This window comes from Erythranthe guttata, chromosome 2 (genome assembly GCF_056151865.1).
Source record: "Erythranthe guttata isolate IM_541 chromosome 2, IM_541, whole genome shotgun sequence".
NCBI lineage: Eukaryota > Viridiplantae > Streptophyta > Magnoliopsida > Lamiales > Phrymaceae > Erythranthe > Erythranthe guttata.
Genome location: NC_142534.1, coordinates 13,349,186 through 13,371,990, shown reverse-complemented (window position 1 = coordinate 13,371,990; position 22,805 = coordinate 13,349,186). Strand labels below are relative to the sequence as shown.

Here is a 22,805-nt window from a genome sequence, read left to right as displayed (position 1 = left end):
TTTGCACCCCTGAGTTAGGGGGGTGTCGCAAATGCACCCCTTAATTACAAAATGTACCAAGTACCCCTCATCGTTTTCATTTCGTTTAAATATGCTGATGTCACCTGCCAACTCTCTTATTACCAATATTTACTATAGCCTTCACCTTTTTTTAAACTTTTTACCCTTCTGGTGGCTATATATATTGTGTAAGGGTTGAAACCTTTTATGTGCCTCATTATTTTACCTTTATTTTCCACCCTTTTTTTTTATTTGAAATTAGTTCTTTCTTCCTCATTTTTCTCTTTTTAATTTTACTATAATGTTCAACTCTAGTTGTCATCATGAGCTAAATTTCATATGGGAATCCTAAACAAACCACATTAGTAACTGGATACCCAATTTATTTAATTAAACCAATTATCTCAAAATAGGACATCGAATCAGGGTAAACATCTCTCTCAATGTAAGTCAAACCCCCAACATATTCAAACTCTTTAAACAGACCTACAAGATGGATTTTAAAAAATAATATGCGATTATAACCTAAAAAAATATGCTCGAGTTAATAAAATATTATAAGCTAAACAATTGCTTAAAAAATCATCCAAGTATTCTTTTGCAAGATGAGTTATGATGGAGAAACAATGAAAGAGACACACGGCTGACGTAGTATATCTTATTTTGGCTGAAATATTTCCAAGTACTAAAATTCACATATATTTATCATAGATTACATGTGGGGTAAAATTGTAATTGCACAAGAAAACATTACAAAACTAATGTCTTTATATTTTTGTAAGTTTGACCAGAAAATATAGGGAAATATTTAGTACGTTTCGTAATTCAAGAATGTGTATACAACACGCCCCATAATTTCCACAATTCAGAGGTGCAAAGTAAAACTCTGTACTAAAGTATATTCCAACTTTATTTCATCATGGAGTCAAATCCAATTAAGTCTTTAACCATTGAGCTTGATCAAAACGTGACTTCAAATTAAATGATCTTTCCATGCCCACTACACTAAAAGAGAAAGTCATTTTCTAACAAATATATCCGTTACGAATATAATTTTTTCTTTTCCGACGACAAAAAAACCGTTCGAAAATGCGCGTTAGAACTTCATATAACATCTAAATGGAATATATGTAGAACAATATAAATTCTTATCATGATTTCCAATTAGATATATTAATCAAACCATTATTTTCCACAGCCTATGGTGGTATAGATACTACTTATAATTGCTTTATAAATTTATCTTTTTTTTTTCTTTTTTTCCAATTGTTAAGTAGTAGTATAGCATCTACACAAAGGTAGCTAGTGGCTATATATTTTCTCCATCTTTCTTTTTTTTTTTTTCTAAATAATAATCCACTAATTTATACTCACCTTTTTCTCACTCTAAAGTCTAAACTTATAGCCCAAAAATGCTAGTGGCTCCTCCATTGTCCCCCTATTACCACTTATGTTTTAACCCCTTCATATTTCATTACCATGTTAGCAGCTAAAAAGAGTGTAGTATAAAAAAATGTCAAGGAGAGAGAGAGATTGAGAGAGATATAGGGAGAGAGAGAGAGAGAAAGATGGAGAGAGATCATAATCATGATCATCATAATCACAAAAATCAAGAAACCCCACCACAACCACCACCATCTCTCCCCCCCTCATATCAAAACCCTAAAGAAATAATATTTACAGATCAGTCCCCAAGAAAACATATAATTACAGTTGCAACTAATAATAATAATACTGCTGCTGCAACAAACGACAGGTTGAAGAGAGATGAATGGAGTGAAGGGGCAGTTTCGTCATTACTGGAGGCTTACGAGGCTAAATGGACGCTCAGAAATAGGGCGAAGCTGAAGGGGCAGGATTGGGATGACGTGGCAAAGCATGTTTCTTGCAGGGGCGGCGACGGCGGTGGTGGTGGTAATAATAAGTCGGCCAAGACGCAGACGCAGTGCAAGAACAAGATTGAGTCCATGAAGAAGAGGTACCGCTCGGAGTCCGCCGCCGCCGCCGCCGCTGACGCGGCGGCGGCGGCTTCTTCGTGGCCGCTTTACTCTCGCATGGACCTTCTTCTCCGCGGGATTAATAATAATGGACCTCCTCCTGTTTTGGTGGTGGAGCCACCACCGGTGGAGATTCCGCCACCACCGGTGGAGATTCCGCCGCCGCCGTCTACGGCGGTGGCGGCGGTTCCTTTGGTGGCGGTGGAGATGGGAAGTGTTAAGCAGAACTCGCGTGGTTCGGATGTTGGTGGTGGTGATCGGTTGGCTAAGGTTAGTGGATTTTATTAACTTTTTTATCAGGGTTGCGTGCAGGGGTAGAATTGTAATTATATGAATTTTGGCGAGGGAACTAATGACTTTTCTTTTTTTTTTTTTGGAAAAGAGTTGACTAATGACTTCAATAAATTGACATCCTAATTAAATTAAGAGGGTGTTTGGCTAAACTTATTTTAAATAGCTGATAAGCTCTTACGTCTAATAAGATGATTTTAGAGCTGATAGTTATATCTTATTTTAATGATTAATTTTTAGAGTGTTTGGATAATGAGTTTATTTCCTATTTTTACTCATTATAAGATCTTAAATAAAAAGGTGGGGTAGAGGTACTTATTTAAAAAGATCTTAATTGGTCTCCAACAGCTTATTTTAAAAAAAAAATTAAGATCTTTTTTTTTTAAATTTACCAAACACTTTGGAAGAGCTTATAAGCTCTAAAACATCTTATAAGCTTCATTTAACATCTTATAAGCTTAGCCAAACACCCTTATAAATCCTATACTCGGTCAAATACACCAGTAATCTTGAACCTTTGATTTATACGCAATAACACACTTGTGTGTGTATATGTGTTTAGCATAGTGAAATTATTTATATATATCTTTTTATCAAATATTTATCGGGCCAAGTGATAGGGGTGATAGGGTGAGGGATTTCGCCTTTCTAGTATAGTGAAATTACACAATGAAATTTATGAGTATTATATAATACACGTTTTACATTGTATTTATCTTTACGTACATAATTGTACGTATATCTACCATGATATAAATTAGTTGGGTGAAGCTCAGAAATATAGGTTATAAAAAAAGAAAGAAAAAAACACACTCGATACTAGTACTATAAAATCTTAATTTGTTACTCCAATACAATTAAATATACATTTGCTAGTTTAATATTTTATATGTAGATTTGAATTTAGACGGGACAATTTATTTTTTAAAGTTATAAGTTAAGATTCTAATTAACAAATCAAGTAGGGCTCTTGCTTTTTTTGTTTTCTTCTTTTTTTTTTCTTTTTTTCAACTTGAATGTAAAGGCCTAATGGTGCATATTGCAGGGAAAAGGAGATGGCACTAACAATGGCCCAAAATTAACCAATCAAGAACCCGAAAAGAATCCGATAATAGACGACACAGACAGCAGCACACCCGCAATCTACACTGAAAGAGAAAAACCGAACAAAAAAGTCCCTTTAAAGAGCAACAAGGATTATGCCAAGTCAAATAATAAGAAGCGGAAAAGGGAAGATTATAATTGGGAAATCGGAGAGAGCATTCGATGGTTCGCGGAAGTGATGGTGAGATCGGAACAAGCGCGAATGGAGACAATGAGAGAGATCGAGAGAATGAGAATCGAGGCCGAAGCCAAGAGGGGTGAAATGGAACTCAAGAGAACTGAGATCATTGCCAATACTCAGCTTCAAATTGCTAAGCTTTTCGCCAAAGCGTCCGTTCAAGATAATAATTGGAAGAAACCGACGTGACGTCATATATATATAGTTTTCGTCGTGGTTGTGTATCTATATCTGTATCTGTATCGATATCGTTATAATCCCTGCTACTTATAACTTAAGTAGTGGGGAAATGAAATTAAATGAAAACAAAGTATTATATTAACTATATATGACTAATTATAATTGGAGATTTGTGATGAATTAATGCCTCTCCATGGTGTATACCCTAAGGCCTCGTTTACTATCCCATATGGGATGTGGGTGTATTGATAAAATGGAGTACTAATTGAGAGATGAGGAAAAGTAATATAATATATATTGCGTGTACTTCATAATATTGATGAAGTTGTTTTTATCAAAGTCCACGTTTACTTCAATGTAATGATGAATATTTCTATGAGATGTGACCAAAGTGCCCTTTTTGAACTGTATGCACCTTTGTGTGGAATTAAAATAGGTGTACCAAAATCAAATGTTTAATTAGTCACTCCCCTGCAGTAAATGTGAGTTAATAAAAATGCCAAAAAATATTCACTGCATTACATAGTACAAACTCTTCAACTTAATAAAATTCTATCAATTGTTCTTACAAATTAAACAGAGTGTTTCTACAAATTAAAATTAACAGATACAATTGTTCTTACAATATTGAACCAATTGTAGTTACAAAATAATAATTCATTAAAGAAAAATATCCCCTCTTGCCCTACAAATAAATAGTTTACATTTAAAAATACATTTCGCAACAGATCGATTTCGAAATATATAACAAAAAATACCAAAATAAGTCGTAAGGCATAAAGATATACCAAAATAAGTCGAAGGGGATAAAGAGAACCAACTCCCTTACGGGGCTTGTCTTGTTATCATTAGCCTAATCATCTCAGCCCTTGCATCATCGGGAATACTAAAAAACAAGTCTAAAATTTCTTTGTCTTTTGCTAATTGCATTGACACGTATGTCCTTTCAGTAAGATCCAAACCCGGAATCTTGCACAAAGCTTCATATACCTTTGTTCGCTTCTCGGAAGCATCAAACTCAAACCCAATACGTTTTGCAATCTCCCCAAGCCTTGAATCAGTTTGTGAACAAAACATTTGAACTGCATCTACGAATTTAACATTATCAGGGTTTGCTACCTTTCTTTTTTTTGATGGATTTTGTTTTCCAGATGCACTCCCTTGCTCTTGGCAGACGGACATAAATTCATTATCGGATCCATTATTTTCATTTGCGTTGTCAAATCCATTTCCATTCGCATCGTCATCAAATACCGGCAAGTAATCATTACCTGCATTGTTACAATCTTCCGCATGCTCCCCAGTGGCTCTATCCTTTCCAAAAATTTCAGTCCACGCCGGGTAAAATGGAAAAGATTTAAACCTCATTGTACGTGCATTAGGATCAGTCTGCATATTATAAGCAAATTAAATTTCAGTTATATCAAACATAAATTTTAATTAAATTTTAGATGGAAATTACCTTTACAAATTTTTCCCAAACATCGTCCTCTACTGATATCATTTGAGATGTGTCATTCCAACCAAATCCGCTACGCGACATCATAGTTTGCAAAGTTCCATGAGTCCTTTTCCAAACATGGATCTTTGAATTGATATGTGGGTCGGCACGTAGGTCGGATCCAGGAAATGTTTGTAGCATAGATTTTTCTAAAATACCCAAATAGCCGGTACGAAATCCGTTTGGGCATTTCCACCCGTCGGAAATGATATCCTTTAAAGCAGCTATCAATGCTTCTTCCTCACGCATTGACCAAATGCGACGACTTTTGTCAGATTTTTTTCCAGCTCTATACCCACTCTTGCTACTTCCTTGAGTATCCATTGATCCCTGTAATGACAACATAAACAAAATATATGTCTGATGTTGATTAAAATTAAAATTTATAACAAATATGCAAGACAAACTAAACGCTTGCTAATACAAAACAATTGTTTGAAGAATTTCAAATACAAACACAATGTCTGAATAATGTTTAATACAACAAATACAATCGCACATATTTTTGACCCAACCATCTTCACTATATAAAACAATTGTTACAATCTATTATCGACTTCTCCATTGATTGTACATAGATGTAGCTAGGTTGTCTCTCCACCCACTCCACTGCGGAGTAGACTCAACAACGCCAATGTAGTCAATTGGGTCAATGGGTTCTTGTTCGAGATCTGGAACTTCATGTTCAATAGGGTCTATTGGCATTTCAGTTCGAATATAATTATGAAGTAATGCACAAGCCATAATGATACGATTATGAGTTTTGATGGGATGATGAGATGAAGTTCGCAATATTCCCCACCGTGACTTTAATAAGCCAAATGAGCGCTCTATCACATTACGGGCTCTTGAATGCTTCATGTTAAAAAATTCTTCTTTATTCCGGGGTCTAGACATTCCTTCACCCCACTCATCGAAGTGGTATCTAACGGATCTATAAGGGCTTAAGAATCCTTCTCCATTTGTGTATCCATTATCAACCAAATAGTAACTACCTGTAATATATATAACATCTATATATTAGTTTTTATTGTCTCTGAAGAGATATTTTTTTAAAATTTAGAATTATCCGGTATTAACGAACAAATAACTTACCCTTCGGAATACGCAAACCATTTTCTTTAGTAATTGCATCTCGCAAAACTCTACTATCTGCAGCACTTCCCTCCCAACCACTTAAGATGTAAATAAACTTCATGTTTGAATCACACACTCCTAAAATATTTACGGTAATATCTCCTTTCCTATTACGATAGCGACCTTTATCTGTTACCGAGACCCTCACCTTGATGTACGTACCATCTAGAGCACCTAAACAACCCTATAAAAATCCATTAATGAAACATAAAATTGTTAGTTATAATGCCTAGTATGATTACATAGCATAAACTACCAAATATTCGTTACCTTAAATAGTTTCCATCTTTCATTTGTGCAATGCTCATCTACGGGCTCCGGGCGGCCAAGAAATAGAGGGTGTAGTTTAATGACGGCATTCAAAACATTGTTGAAATATTTGCTAACCGTACGACCTGACCTTTCATATTCATGACCAACAATACGGTTCTTCGTATGATGAGCAAGAATATGAAGAAACATAGCAACTTGTTCACTAATGCTGATATTTCTATTACAATGAAGGTCTCCTGTATTTTCTAGAATATGGCACAAACGACCAAATGCATCTCTACTCATCCTTAAGTTATTGATACAAGATATATCATTAATATCAATAATACGACTCAATTTTCTAACTTGATTTGGAACTCTTGACACTCTATTGTATCTAATACGCTCATATTGAGATGATTCACGGGTTTTTTCTTCACTTATATATTCAAAACAAATGGTAAAGAATATGACACACTCAAAAATAATTTCTTGCAAACAAAGTAGAACCTCGTCCTCGGAACTCGAAACATCCATCCTAAATACGAAACATTGGTCAATTATTCACAATTTTTTGTATAAAAAATATGCCAGATTTCCGAGTATTTCAAATATTTCAACAATATTTATTCACGGCAGATTTACAATATTAAATTGAGCAATTTGCCCATACAAATCATAAAATCCACAAACAAAACAAAATATATGGTGGGCAAAGAAGATCTATAAAATTTCTGGAAAAAAATCATATTTTTCTACAACAAGTGTAACTAGCGATTTACGGAAAAGGAAATTATACCATACCTGCTTGATTTGAAGAACGGTGACGATTTTTTGCCTCAAAATCCAGTTTTCTTGTTCTTTTTACTTTTCAATGCCTGATAATATAATTCTTTTAGCTCCTCTGTCTTTTTGCTTTTGGTAGATATGTATTGAAAAAAAAAAATTGGTTTCCCTCTCTGTACTTCCCTCCCATTTCTTTCCTTTTTGGCAGGTGAAAATTTTAGGTTTTGCTGAAAAGTGAGGGCATAAGAGTAAAGGGACATTAATACTAAGGAGGAGTATTACACATCCCACCCCTTAGCTGGTATGGGAGATCCTTGGATGAGGGTCAAATACTGCCGGGCTGCTCATCAGTATTGGGCCTCTAGTATTAGAATAATGTAAAGTAAACATGTCACTGGGCTGTACTAAAATAATATATATAGGCTAATATATTGAAGTAAACGAGGCCTAATAGAATGGGAAGAAATGTTCAATGTGGAGAAAATTTACAAAAAGTGATTTTCTTTGATAAAGTAAAAGCAATTGAGTTTGTCAAACTTAATAGTGTAAAGGGGAATTTTATAAAAGTTTCCATTATTATTATTATTATTATTAGAATCCATTTTTTATTTGTTAATAGTCCACAAATACATTAAGAAGACCAATTTGGTGTTCTAGTGGATATTTGTATTGGAGTCTTGGAGACTCCTTTTTTCAATCCAACCACCAATTTGGTGTTTGCACATAAGTTATTGATTATGAATTAAGCTGTAATAAGTGCTTATTTCTACAATTTTTAGATATTTGCAAATTAGTTGGAAAATCAACTTAAATAGAAAAACAGGTACATGGGTGCTTTCAAAATATAGCTTTAAAACAACTTATTTTAAGAGATATAAAAGCAAAAACTTGTTTTGCAAACATTGAAAACAAAGTATGTGTCAAAAAAAGCTCAGAATCTATTTGTAAAAACTTTTGCAAACACTATTTTAATAGTTGGGTTCGTGTTTATGTACTAATTAATATCTATATATATATACTAAACTAATTCCACTTAAAAAAAATTAATCAAAATTGGGTGAAAACACAACTTTCCAACCGATTGTACTTAGCCACTACAATTATTAGACCACAAGCATATTTGTTTAGATAAACCCTTTTGACTTTTGTACATTTAAAATCTATAACTTGTAAAAACAAACTCGTCATTGACCCCCCAAACAACACCAAACAAAAGAAAAAAGAAAAAAAAAAGGAAAATTAATGATTAATAATTAAAAAATAAATATAAATTGAAACCTAATCCCTTTCTACAATTGATAAACATACCAAACAAGTTAACAAATTGAAATAAAAAGGATTGAGAATTGAGATTGACATAAACCTTCTGCTTTTTTTTATTTTAATGTTATCCGGCCTAAAGCTACGGCTCACCCTATTATTCCATTTTCACACAATAGACATGATGCCCACAATGAAACTATTAAATTACCAATTTTTTGTTTATCTTTGATTTTGCAATCGAAGCTTAATAAAAGTCATTGATCTTCATTTTTAAAAAGTGTGAAAAGTTTGGTTGAAGTTGTAGATGAATTTGACGATTCTGACATTTGTATTTTAAGTAATAATTGACTATAGTAACATATGCATGCGATTCTGTATTTTTTGACCCGTATTTTGTTGGTTACGAGTTGAATTATAATGTAAACATTTAAATTGTGATTTTTATTGTTGCGGTGGCTGAGTTCTTTTGTATATAATCAACGATATTGGTCCATATACATAATTTTTCGACCATAACTTCGAGGTAAAGAGAAATAACAGTGAAAATGGTAAATATATGCTAAAAACTGATAAATACAGATGGTGAAAATGTTGAATGCAGTTAGACAGTACTATAATAATTTCCTTAAGGATGATTTCAGCTTCAGCTTTTCTCCTGTTTGTTGGATCTCTAGAGGCATCTCAAATGAGCCCAACATTTAAAATGTTAAGTATAGACAATTTTAAGGATACACTAAATTAATAACGTGTGTAATTATTGTTCATCCACATAGTAAAAGGAAAATGGTAATAAAAGTTAAGTTAAAACCCACAAGAAAATAATAAAATACTAAAATACACCAATTTTATTTTATTTTATAATAATTAAAATACACCAACTTGGACCAAACCCCATAGGCAAATACTCATTCTTCCCACATTAACTATAATTTATAAGAAAAAAAAAAAAAAAAAAAAAAACGAGGTTAGATGAAGACTTGTCTCAAAAGTCAACAACCCAATTCACCAAATGGTATTTCTCTGAAATCAAGAATTCGATTAAAACAAACCCCATTGATATGAAGCTCTGAATTGAATTTGTTACAATTCATCAACAATGGACGCCGTGAAGCGGAGAACGGTCAAAACCCTAGTATCAAAGCTGACCTCCGTGTCGGAGCAAACCCGGACAGACGCACTCTGCGAGCTCCGCCTCCTCTCCAAGAACGACGACGAGAGCCGCCCCTTGATCGCGGAGGCCAACGCCGTCCCTCTAATCGCCGAATCCCTCTACTCCCCCACCGCCCTCCTCCAGGAGAACGCCACCGCCACCCTCCTCAACCTCTCAATCTCCTCCAAGGACCACCTCATGTCCTCCCACGGCGTCCTCGACGCCCTCTCCCACGCCCTCCGCCACCCCGCCTCCCCCTTCTCCGGCCAGTGCGCCGCCGCCACCATCTTCAGCCTCCTCAGCGTCGAGTCCTTCCGCCCCATCATCGGCCACAAGCGCGACATCATCTTCGGCCTCCTCGAGATCGTCAGATCCCCGAGCTCCGCCGCCCGGTCAATCAAGGACGCCCTCAGGGCACTCTTCGGGGTGGCGCTGTACCCGCTGAACCGGGCCCAAATGGTGGAGCTCGGGGCGGTTCAGGCCCTCTTCTCCCTCGTCGTGAAAGACGGCCGGGTGGGCCTCGTCGAGGACGCCACGGCCGTGATCGCGCAGATCGCCGGATGCGAGGAGAGCTGGGAGATTTTCAAGAAAGCGTTGGGGGTCGAGGTCTTGATGGATTTGCTCGACAATGCCACGGGTTCGAGCTCGAGGACCAAAGAGAATGCCGCCTCGGCTCTCTTGAATCTCGTGCAGTGCGGCGGAGAAGCGGTGGCGGTTGATGTTAGGGGGAAGTTGGAGAATAGGGTTATCGATGGGATTCTTGATATTGTCGAAACCGGAACCGATAAGGGGAAGAGTAAAGCGGCGGCGCTTTTGAAAGTTCTCGATGCCAGGAGTGCCAGGTTTGAGGCTTTGTCTCGATAATTTTATTTTTTTTGTTTTCGTTTAGTTGTTCTTGTTTTGTTATTGCAATTGTTTGTATATATTGTTGTTTCGAGACGAATTCGATGAAGTCGTTCGTAGCTGGTGTCGACATATATTAGATATGCTAACACAATTGATGTTGTTATGATTGTTTCATTTGTTGTAAGGAAAAAAAATGAAGTCTTGTATTAATATTGTTTGTGATTTAGATGAGTGACCTAAATTTTCATTCGTGTTTTGGTTGCTTGCCTCTCTTGCCCAGTTAGTCTTCGACATGCACCCTCATTTAGTACGAGGAAGAGTGTCGCGACACTAACTGCGATAGTTTGTAATAGGTTTTATTGTTATTTTACCACTTAGAATTTGCGTCTGCAAAATCCGGTATCTAGTAAAGTTCGGATCGAAACTTTTTTTCTATTATGTTACCGATTGAACTCTCGTATTAGAGACCGCGTGGATAATTGCAATGGAGATAGCTTCATGGATTATGAAGAAAACACCTCTCTCTCTCTCTCTAAAATAACTTCATTGATAAGTTACTTCTCCTCTTATAGTCAAACTGCTGCTCCCTATTTTATAAATCGATGGAACGATACAAATTATGCTTACAATCGATATCTTTGTTCGTCACGTACCATAAAATAACATCATATTTGAAGTGATGATGTCATGCCTTTCTTCTCAGAAAGAAAGCCAGTAAAAAGGACAGGGCTGAATCAACTGATGACAGTGCAACAATAAGCATCGCCACTAGAACAAGAGTCAGCGTTGCTGTTTTCAGCTGCAACAAATACAAATAAATGCCTTTTGAGTTCGATGTTATTGAGGCTCGTAAAAAAACAAAAAGAAAATCATAACTCCATTGCGATTTGCCCCAAGATATCATAGAATAATACACAAAAAAAGACAGATAATGTAATGAATGATGATGCTCATTCAGTATTTGAAACGACAAAGTCTAATGCTATCTCGCTACAATGCTATTCCTGAGAATTTTACCTTTCGAGTATGGTGTACAACTATGGCGCGTATATGACGCATATGATCATCTTACAGTTGATCGAATTGGTAGTTGTTCAGTGAAAATGGGAAACAGTAGCTTAGCAAACAATGAATCTGATGTTAATTACTAATAGAACATTTTGCATGCAGTGTTGTCGTAAGTATCGATTCAATCAACATTTATGAAAAAGAAAAGGCTGATATCAAACCTTGTTACATAAAAAATATAGCAAGAATGGTTGAGATAGAATAACCTAAATTCCAAATGAACAAATCCAAACTTGAAAAGCACCGATTCTCAAACGAAGAGAATAAACCGGCTTCATCTTCTCAGTGAATTCAATACCTAGATTTGCTAAAAACATCTGAAATTTTAAACCTTAATTCACCATTTTTTTTTACATTAAAAGTGGAAGCAAAGTGGGGAAGCAACGAAAAAGGAAGCAGTATTTCAAGAACGACAACGTCGCATATACTATGATAAAGATAATCACTTTGTCCTTTGAGGATACTCAAAATAGGCAAAGTGTTCAATAGGAACTTCTAAAAAAATATGATTAAAATGGTCTTTCTTAATCTTGAATGATAGAGTGGAATAAAGAAAGGGATTTCTCGTGAAACAAGATCCAATGAATTCAAAAGAATTGAAGAACGAGAAGAACGAGGTGAAATTCACAACACAAACTGCACCTTCGCACCCAGAAAATTACGTCCTACCACTTTTAGGACTAACAATTTTTGTATAACACAAGGAGAAAGAAACAGTGTCTGTTTATAGAATGGCTTTATGTGAAAGAAATCTCGCATAGAAGAGCAATATAAGCTAATGAAAGATAACACAAAGAAGCAATAATGTGAGAAAAGCCCGGAAAAAATACTTACTGTGCTCTGAAAGCTTGGCCACTCGATATACTTTAGCTGGCCTGGCTGTTCGATTAAAAAAAGAAGTAGACTTCGAGTATTCCTACATAAAAAGTAAATTATCGAGTCAGCATTTCGCTACGTGAAGTTCAACAAAACCAAGTTTTCTTGATTTATCCATTTTGCCGTTTGCGATACTGTTTTTAATAACTAAAAAGTACCAGAATGCCTCGCGAATCGGGTTTAACCAAAAAGGCTCTGTCCAAAAGTCGTCATTCTGGTTTAGCTGATAGTTTCTTCCCGCAGACAAAACACGTGTCGGGCGAGAACACCGACGACGGCGAAAATACAGGGTCGGGGAATTTGGAATCTGCAGATATGTCAAAGACAAACAATTACATCGGAACACATTTTTTAAAACTAAGTTGAAATTAAAAAAAAAAAAAAAAAAAAAAAAAAAAAAAAAAAAATCAACGACTCACTCTTGTTGAAACTAATGCATTTCCACTGTGAAATTTACGGAATCGGTACATATCATCGTTCCGAATCGGGAACGGGGGTTTAAATTGAACTGCACTAGCAGTCGAACTTTTGAAACCTAGATAGCATACAAACAAATGCAGGGTTGAATATTGCAGAAAATATTATTACATACATTCACCGATAAAATGAAGGTAGAGAACCTGAGAAATTCAAAATTGATCCGGAAATTGCTGCCATCGATATGTGAAGCTGACTACAAATCTATCAACGGAAAATAAAACACAGTAAAAATTCGTCAACGAGAAAAAATCCCCAAATCATACAAGTGTCTGCGCGCAAAGAAAGAGGAGATGTATTAACTTACATAGCAGCAAATGGAGTGATGGGTCTGGAATTTGAAGGTAGAAATCGAAGCAGACTCCGGCGGCGGCGGACGGTGGTTGACGGCGGTGGTCGGAGATGGGAAGGGTTTAGCCAAGGAAATTTAAACTTGAAGATTGAAATAGTTCGACGGCGCACAATCTATTTTTATTCAAAATTAAAAAAATCCAATCTTCTAATAAAAATTGAAATAAAAATAAATAAATAAAATTCCAATAATTTATTTAAATTTATCGGTTAATTCACTATATATTTGAATCTACGATTAGAGATGATAATCGAAACGAAGTCTCTGATTTTAGCTAATTCCGATCCGAACATTTCGAATTTTGGAACAATATTTTGATTAATTCTAAAACAATAAAAATTCGAGGTTTTTTTTTCCTTCCAATTTTTTTTTTTTTGTTTTGGATTGAAATTGGAATATAAAGCATCTGTTTTTAATTTTGATTTTTTTATTGTTTTCACAAAAATATGTATTTTTATAAAATCAATATCATTATATATTTTATATTATAGATGAATAAAAAGATATCGTTGCTCCATAGTACCATGGCACAAGTATTCACCACCACTCATAAGGCTCGTCTCTCCCTGCTGTAGACGTCGGCGAGGATGTATTAAAATTAATGTTGATGCGGTCCTCCCATAAGGGAAACCATTCCACACGGTTTTCTTGGTGGCTAGGGACCATAGCGGTTCGTGTCTTGCTTGGGCAGTAATGAAGCTTCCAGGTCTCCCATCTCCAACGGAGTATGAAGCCAGGTGCTAGAGGCGATAAAATTCGCGGTTTTGAAAAGATGGACCTCCGTTGTCGTCGAAGGTGATTGCTTAGAAGTTATCAACGCCCTCAAACTTGGTGAGGTGTCATAAGCTTCTTATGGAGCTTATCTTGACTAGTGTTTCTTTTTTTCTCGATATCTTCTAGTTGCATTTTCTCATTCATTAGACGTAAGGGTAATGTTTTAGCCCACTTGCCACGAGGCACTTTTCTTATTGTACGGAAGATGTTTTGCTTCCTAACAATTTGGCGGTTTACGCTTAAATGAATTCGTATTCATTAAAAAAAAGATATACAATGTATGAATCCCAAAACAAGTATTTTCATTTAAATACCCAAATTCTTGGTTTTCAATTTTCGAAAATTTCTGAAAATTGGAATTGGAATTATTTTTTCACTTCAAAAAACAAATTGATTTTTACTAAAGAAAAGTCCAATTTCGATCCTATTCATTCCAATTTTCACACATATCTACGATGTTCCAAATTATATTCCTCACGTTTTGTCACTATTTTTTCCATTGCATTAGAGAAAATTGCAAATGTTAAATGAAATTTTAAATTTTCAAATGATATTGGAAAAAATAAAATTAGAAAAAAATAATTCATTTAATTGGTAATAACAAGTTTAGAATAGTATATAGAAAGCCAAGCAGCCAAACAGACCCTTATAACAAGCCATCAAATTATCTTTTAATTTTTCATCTTCCAAAAACAATATCTTCAAAAACCTCTTCCCCACCACCGCCGGCAAACTCAGCCGCAGCAGCAGCAGCGAAAAGTATAATGCAAACCTGCATATTTTCATTCAATGCTCCGCCGCCACCTCCGCCGCTCAACTCCTCACCTCTCTCCCTGAAAACCCACCAACCTAACACACTGTTTTTCACCTCCACCGTTACCCAAAGACCCTCTATCCTATCAGCTCCGCCGCCGTCAAGAAAGCTTCTCTGCAAACCCCCTGCCGGAAAATACATCAGCGACGACTATCTTGTGGTATTTATCTCACACCAATTTTATTTATTTAATTCGCATTTTATGTGTAATAAAGATTCCATCTTTTTTTAAAAATTGATTTCTCCTTTTCTTTTCTTTTTTCCTGGGGTTTTGTGAATTAGTGGTGTTTGGTTGCTGGAAATATGTTGTGATTTTTGCCTCACTTAAATTTTCTGATTTCCTTGTACAGTATAATCTCGATAAATTAATACTCGATAAATTAATAACCTCACTCAAATAATAGTTTTTTTCTGGTCCCGACTCGGTAAGAACCTAAATATTAGTTGGATAATTTAATACTTCGATAAATTAATAGAATTTTGCTAGTTCCGACTATATTAATTTATAGAGGTTTAACTGTATTGTAAAACCCTAAAACCCTGAGGGTAGTATGGTAAAAAGGCAAGATTTTTTTTTTTGTGTGTTTTAGTTTATTTGGTGCATTTGATTCTGATTACTGAATGTCGAGACAACGAGAAGTGGTTAGCTCGTGTAACGGATTCGTATTCTGGTTATGATGTGTTCCCTTTTTTCTCCTCGTTTTTTCAATGTCGGTTTGTTTATTATTTTCTATTGTTGCTCGAATTTTTTTTTTCCGCAGAAAAAGATATCTGCGAAAGAAGTCGAAGAGTTGGTTAAGGGAGGGAGAAATGTGCCTTTGATCATTGATTTCTACGCCACATGGTGTGGCCCTTGTATTTTGATGGCACAAGAACTCGAAATGGTATGTTCAAAATTCGACATGGAGTTAATTATCATATGATTTTATTTGCAAAAACCCGTCAAAATCTTGTTCTGTTTTGATTATGCAGTTAGTTAGTATATATTACGTGTGACGAGTTGGTGAAACCCATCGAAAAAAATTCTTTAAAGAAAAACATCTAATAGCTATTTATACCTTTTTCCGGTCCCAACTCGATAAAAGTGTATTAAATTATTAGTTTGATAATTTAATATTTTGCTGAATTAATAGATTTTTGTTAGTCCCGACTGTATTAATTTTAAGAGGTTTAATTGTATAATGCAATGGTTATGCCGGAGTTTGGAATCTTGTTGATTCTGTTTAGCTTTTAGCTATTTTTTCGTTATTTATATAATTATTTAATGACATTAATTCGGTACACTAGACGTATACTGCAACTCGATTTTTTGTTCTTCTTTTTAATGATTCTGTACTCCGATTATATTTTCCCGAACAAGCGGTTGTGTGGTTCGTTTCCTGTTAGTGTATGTGAAATGTTGGTTAATGGCTTTCTTCTAACCTATATGCGATTTATTAGTAAAATATATTATCGCTCTGATATATATATATATATATATATATATATATATATATATATATATATATATATATATGATCTTCACTTAACTTGAATGTTTACTATCTTGCCACAGCTTGCTGTCGAGTATGAAAACAATGCAATGATTGTTAAGGTCGACACAGATGATGAATACGAATTTGCACGTGATATGCAGGTGATTTTTCTCATTTTCTTTTCTTGTTCCGTAGTTTACATCAGAAAAGTCGAGACTTGTAACAATATTTTGTTTCGACAAGAGCAAAAATAACAACAATTCGTGAACGTTTATTATTATTACAGGTTCGAGGATTACCAACTTTGTATTTCATAAGTCCAGACCCGAATAAAGATGCTATCAGAACCGAAGGGCTCATCCCCATACAGATGATGCGGGATATACTCGATAATGATATGTGAAGTCAGGGGTAAATTGGTCGTTTCTTGGAGAAAGAACTTCTTCGGAGAATCGTTTTTGCGTTGTGTGTTATGTTGTGAAAATGTAGGTAGTCGATGAAAAAAGAAATCCAGTATAAGTTGTTGTGACAGATATTAGGCAGTTTTGTTTGAAGTTATTAATCATTATTATCTAATTCTGCTGTTGGACAAGTTGCCCACAACGTGAGATTTAGTAGAGAACATTTTTAGGTTGTGTTTGCAAAAGCTTTTGAGAAAGTGATTCTGAGATTATGTATACCATATGTCAATCTCATTGGTCTCGTAAACTAGTCGTTTGTTCGTTCGTCATCGTGATCCACGTCATCATTATAACAGTCACTAGCAGGAACTTGATATTACAGCATTCATCACGATATACTTACATTTGCTTAATTATCGGTACCCTATTCATAATTCCACATATTAAATAACCAAACACGAGTTTTTTTTCTCCTAATTAAAACTTCATATTATCGAGATGCTATCCCATGCATAGTGTTGTACAACACTGGAATGATCACCTCATCTTAAAGTTTAAACTACGAAAACTAACAAAACAAAGCTCGATTTCATATATTTACAAAGAGCCAAAAAGTACATGTATAAAATGAGCTATCCAAACACACAAAGTGTAATATAACTCATGATCAATATAGATAGCTTCCCAACACATCCAAATTACAAGATAAAATCCCACCAAAGTACTCTTCGATTTGAGAAGTGATCAACAAATTGTCCGTCGATCCCAATAGAGGGTACTCCGAAGAAGTCGCAGGCGAAGAAGAAGTGGACGACATCATTTGATTCTCGTCACTCTTCCCAACCTCTTTCGTTACTAGCACCGCTTCATTTTCATAATCAATTATCTCGTGAAAATCACTAGCTCGTGTGGTATCGGACTCCATGTACTGTGCCACATACGAATCCTTGCCCGTGAGTTGTTGCACTAGTGACCGAAACCTAGACGCACTAGTCCTAACCTTCATCGGACTAGAAATGTAGACCACTTTGAGTGAATTGTCGCGCTTCTTCTTCGACTTGTTGCCCTTCACCAATCTTTGGACCCTTTGATGATGACCATTAATATAATCCATTTTTTTTCTGCACTTTAACAAGTTTAATTATTTAATTTGATCACATGATCTTATTTATAGGACATACATAAGTATATATATAGGTAACTTGTTTATGTTATCTAGAAAAAAAGGTTGTTTCTTGGAAGGTGGTTGAAGATTGAATGTTTGGAGAGAAAATAGGATATATATTTTTTTCCATTTTTGTTTTTTCGGATGATAGGGATTAGGGGGAAAATGAAGATTGGAGGAAATTAAATGAAGAGGAATAGAAGTTTCTATTAAAAAGAAAGTTCTTGGGTGACACGTCAGTTTGTGGTTTTTCAATGTTACTATCCCACACATGTATGGATAATGAATTACAGTAGAACCTCGATAAAATAATAACCATCACTTAAATAATATTTTTTTCCAGTTCCGACTCGGGGATAACATGCTAAATTAATAATTCGCAAAATCTATAAGATAATACACATTCGAAAATTTTAAGAAGGCCAATATAATATATAAATTAATAATGCACAAAAATATTTCTTAAAATTACATATTACAATACATATTTTATAATTCTATGAAGACTTCATAAAATATAATTTAATTGCCGTTTGTTTCTTGTTAAAATTCACATAATCATCAATCTCGTCCTTCACTTTTCTTAAAATATGATTAGACCTTTTGGTATAACTTTCTCATAACTCAACATAATATTGTTATATAACATTGCGGCTTTAAGAGTTTCCATTCGAGAAATGAGCTATATTGGACATTGAATTAATAGTACAATGAATGATATATATTTAAAAAAAATTAAAAAAAAAATTATTTATTGAAAATAATAATAACAATAATAATTTTATAAATTAACACGTTATTAATTAATATATAAATTAATCGATAAATTAATATTTCGCTAAATTAATATAATTTTAATTATGTTCTCGGCTGCATCAGTTTGGAAAATTGATCATATGCGGGCCCCGCCTTTGAAAATTAGGGTTTAAATGTGTGGGCAAGGATCGTTGGTTGGTTTTAGCGCATGTGTATATTATAGGTTTTGGAAATATTGTAATAGAATATATTAAAAGATGCTTGCGTGGCGGTCAAGGATTTGACTACTTAAATATTTATTTTTGTAGTATTGATTCAAAATGATTGAACATGACTATGGCATATGGTTGGCTTGTGCTACTTGAGTTTGAATGGGATATGGAAAATTTGGAGTTAGCTTAATATTTTAATGGGATTTTCTTTTTTTCCGAAAAAGTTGATTGACACTAATATCTTTTTATCTGGTATTAGGGGTGAAAATCGGATAGAACGGACTGGAAATGACTTTTTTGAAAGAAAATTGATTTTTTCAAAAGGTAATAATATCTCATTCAAGTTTTCATTCCGAAAAATTGGAATTCTGAAATCCATAACGTTTACGGAATACCTCAGAATCAGCGAAATTTCAAAAATTGCATTAATTCATATTTTTTTATTCCAAATTCGAATATAATGGGAATTCTTTTTTCTATTTTTTCGGAAATTTTTAGCAAAATGCTAAAATCCAGAACAAACTTTAATGTAATGTAAACACCTGTAAACATAATGATGCAAAATGTCAAGCTGGATTAGAATTGCAAGAGAACTATTTAATTCGAAGAATAACTATTAATGGGCATCGGTGGAAATACGAAAATAAATTATGCGAAAAGAAGAGTCTTTTAGAAAGTCAAATTGTATTTGAGTGCGAAACGAACTCCATCTCAAGAGAAACTACCCAAGGAACAAAACTCATGAGCAAAGCTCGTGAATCACGTCAGATATCAGCAATCCAACGTCGATTATGTTGACATATTAATGCACTTTCTAGAAGTGTATCCATATGCATGTAAATAAATGTATGATAAGATACATGAATAGGTAATACATGAATTGTTAGATACATGAATATCTAGTATTCATGATGAACCTTTATTTAATGTAATACATGCACCTCATATGGTTAGACTAGTATAAATAGGTGTAAGATGATATTTGTAATTCAACATGTATTAGTAAGAGTAAAATATGTAATACATGCACCTCGATTATTTCCTTGTTAATCTTGTTCACACATTTCTGCTATATATCCAACAGTTCAGACTCCCACAAGTTAGTTTTTGCTATTTTACGAACATTTTAGAAAATTAATATCAAATCATAGAAATTTCGGATTAGAATTCCGTAAATTGGTTTGTTCACAAAATTCCGAGATCTAGTAGAATTAGGCTCTAAATCGTTTTGCTATTTTTGATAAATTTTAGTATTTTCCTAGTTTAATTAGGGTTTTCAATTTTATTAATATACGAAGAGAACGATTATAGGTCTTAGTTGACTTGGACATAATTGAATACTTATATTTTTCATGTAATATATATATCATAAATTATATATTATATTGATACACAATATTTATATATAGAAGAAATGTTTTGCTCCGAAACCTTAAACTTAAAACTAAGGGCGATTTTGTCATCCAAACTATGTCCATTGCGCATAATTTTCGGTAGCTTTCATAATTGCACACCAAATAACTGCGGAAAAAAAAAGTATTTATATATTAAAACCCAACAAAGAAAAAACAAAAAGTATGAGTAAAACTCGCCCAACTTGTATGTTAACCTATACGGCAAAAGAGTATCCGCTAAACAATTTGATAATCAATTCAGACACGATCTTTTCACAAAATCGACACACGCAGTGGCGGATCTAAACAGTATTTTAGGGGGGGGGGGGGGGGGGGGGGGGGGGGGCGATTTTTTTAGGAAAAAATATATCCAAAGGGAGGTTATAATTTTGGTTAATCGCCCCTGAATTTTTTTTCGGGTTATTCACAAAATATTGCTAAATAAGTATACATTTATAATTTTGAAGTAAAAATATATATTTTAGTAGTTGTATTTTATATTGTAATAACAAATAGATAAAGAATATCTAAAATTACATAAAAGAATAGAGAAGAAAATAAAAATAGGGGGGCAAAAACACATATTTGTATAATAGTATGTCAAAAAACAATTAAAAACAGTTGGAATATTTTTTTCTGGGGGGGCGGCTGCCCCCAGCCGCTTAGTAAATCCGCCACTGATCACACGATCTTATTTTGAATATGAGTAAACTGCAAAAAGTACCCTTGTGTAATCTCTAAATAGCGAAAACCACCTATGATAAATAAACTAGCAAAAATCCCCTTGTGAAATTATTTAAATAGCACACCCGGCCCATTTATCATTTGAGTGTTGACTTCATATAAAAAGACACAAATACCCCCGGAATTTTGCAATTAATAAATTCTTATATTTTTTAAATATTTTAATTATTTTATTTTTGTTATATCTTAATTATAAAGGTACAATGGGGTCTTTAATTTATTTTTGTTTTTATCGTCACATAGTTTTTGTATATTTTTTAAATTATCGGTACATCAAAAGAAAATTTAAATTCCGCTATTATATATTTAAAAAAATCTATACTTAATTTGATTGACAATTTTTTAATAATTTTTAAATTTAATTATTTACTATTTTTTTAACAATATTTTAATTTCTAAACAATCAAATTAAAAGGAAAATATATATACATATAATATATATACATATAAATACATTTTTAGAGATAATTTTGTCATTTCACGTCCAAAAACTTACTACCAGTTGCGCAACCCGCGAGTGAGCCAACTTTAAGTCAACCGGGGGGGCTTGCCTTTGACTAAATTTCACAGGGGGGTTTTTGCTAGTTTATTTATCACGGGGGGTTTGCTATTTGGAGATTATACAGGGGTATTTTTGCAGTTTACTCTTTGTAATATATTCACATTGATTTTTTTACGTTTTACTGTGGTTTTTAGTTTGTGGAATGAATTTTTCTTTCTTGCGGGTTGTTTTAAGTTTCAACGTACACTAAAACCTCGATAAATTAATACCCGATAACTTAATAACCTCGCTTAAATAATAAAATTTATCGGTCCCGACTCGGGGTCAACGTGCTAAATTAATAATTTGCTAAATTTATAAAATAATACACATTCGAAAATTTTAGAAGCCCCATATAATATATAAATTAATAATTCATAAAAATAATTTGGGTAAATTACAAACACCCCCCTGAGGTATGCTCAAATTACAAAAACCCCCCTCTTGTTTGGATAATTACATCTACCCCCCTCAACTATGATTTTTTCTTATACCTCTACCTTTATGGTGCCAAATTCAACATAGTCATTTAGATTCCGTGAAATGTGCTCTAGTTTGTACTCTTTTTGTGTAAAAAATACAGTTTCCGATGCACCACAAACTGATATATACAAGCTAAAAATCACATATTATGATTATCTTGCTTCATAATGTAGAGTTTGAATGGGATAAAATGGGTACAAAAGTGATAATATTCCATATAATCTCGAAGATTCCACTAAATTTGATGAGTTGAGGGGGTGGTTGTAATTATCCAAATAAGAGGGGTGTTTTTGTAATTTGACCATACCTCAGGGGGTGTTTGTAATTTACCCAAATAATTTTTAAATTACATGGTACAATGCATATTTTATAGATCTATGAAACCGTAATAGAATATAATTTAATGCTCGCTTGTTTTTTGTAGAAGTTCACATTACCATCAATCTCATCCCTCACTTTTCTTAACATGGTTAGAACTTTCGGTATGGTTTTATCATAATTCAACATAAATCTTTCTATACCATTACTGTTTTAAGAGCTTCCATTCGTGAAACGGGCGCTATAGTGCATTGAACGAATGGTACAATG

The 22,805-nt window shown here is 34.0% G+C and overlaps 4 protein-coding genes and 1 long non-coding RNA gene across 5 annotated transcripts; 3 read left to right on the top strand and 2 right to left on the bottom strand.

Moving 5' to 3' along the window:
* The first annotated feature begins 1,249 nt into the window (after window positions 1–1,249).
* On the top strand, window positions 1,250–3,942 carry LOC105957060 (sequence-specific DNA binding transcription factor). The gene is made up of 2 exons (XM_012980978.2): window positions 1,250–2,267; window positions 3,334–3,942. Exons 1-2 carry the CDS (start codon window positions 1,569–1,571, stop codon window positions 3,757–3,759), a joined length of 1,125 nt encoding a protein of 374 aa, XP_012836432.2. The 5' UTR covers window positions 1,250–1,568; the 3' UTR covers window positions 3,760–3,942.
* LOC148772386 (uncharacterized) lies at window positions 1,572–4,089 on the bottom strand. The gene is made up of 2 exons (XR_016029049.1): window positions 2,759–4,089; window positions 1,572–2,435 (listed from the first exon to the last, which is right to left on the bottom strand). It is a non-coding gene; the product is annotated as an uncharacterized LOC148772386 (long non-coding RNA).
* Window positions 4,090–9,589: 5,500 nt separating this feature from the next.
* Window positions 9,590–10,934, top strand: LOC105957061 (ARM repeat superfamily protein). The gene has a single exon (XM_012980980.2). It carries the CDS (start codon window positions 9,786–9,788, stop codon window positions 10,701–10,703), a length of 918 nt encoding a protein of 305 aa, XP_012836434.1. The 5' UTR covers window positions 9,590–9,785; the 3' UTR covers window positions 10,704–10,934.
* Window positions 10,935–11,210: 276 nt separating this feature from the next.
* Window positions 11,211–13,643, bottom strand: LOC105957062 (uncharacterized). Its single transcript, XM_012980981.2, has 6 exons — window positions 13,414–13,643; window positions 13,250–13,310; window positions 13,049–13,164; window positions 12,788–12,936; window positions 12,588–12,669; window positions 11,211–11,484 (listed from the first exon to the last, which is right to left on the bottom strand). Exons 2-6 carry the CDS (start codon window positions 13,284–13,286, stop codon window positions 11,371–11,373), a joined length of 498 nt encoding a protein of 165 aa, XP_012836435.1. The 5' UTR covers window positions 13,287–13,310; window positions 13,414–13,643; the 3' UTR covers window positions 11,211–11,370.
* Window positions 13,644–14,885: 1,242 nt separating this feature from the next.
* On the top strand, window positions 14,886–17,229 carry LOC105957063 (Thioredoxin z). Its single transcript, XM_012980982.1, has 4 exons — window positions 14,886–15,206; window positions 15,808–15,930; window positions 16,602–16,682; window positions 16,808–17,229. The coding sequence occupies exons 1-4, from the start codon at window positions 14,997–14,999 to the stop codon at window positions 16,922–16,924; spliced, it is 531 nt and encodes a 176-aa protein (XP_012836436.1). The 5' UTR covers window positions 14,886–14,996; the 3' UTR covers window positions 16,925–17,229.
* The last annotated feature ends 5,576 nt before the right edge of the window (window positions 17,230–22,805 follow it).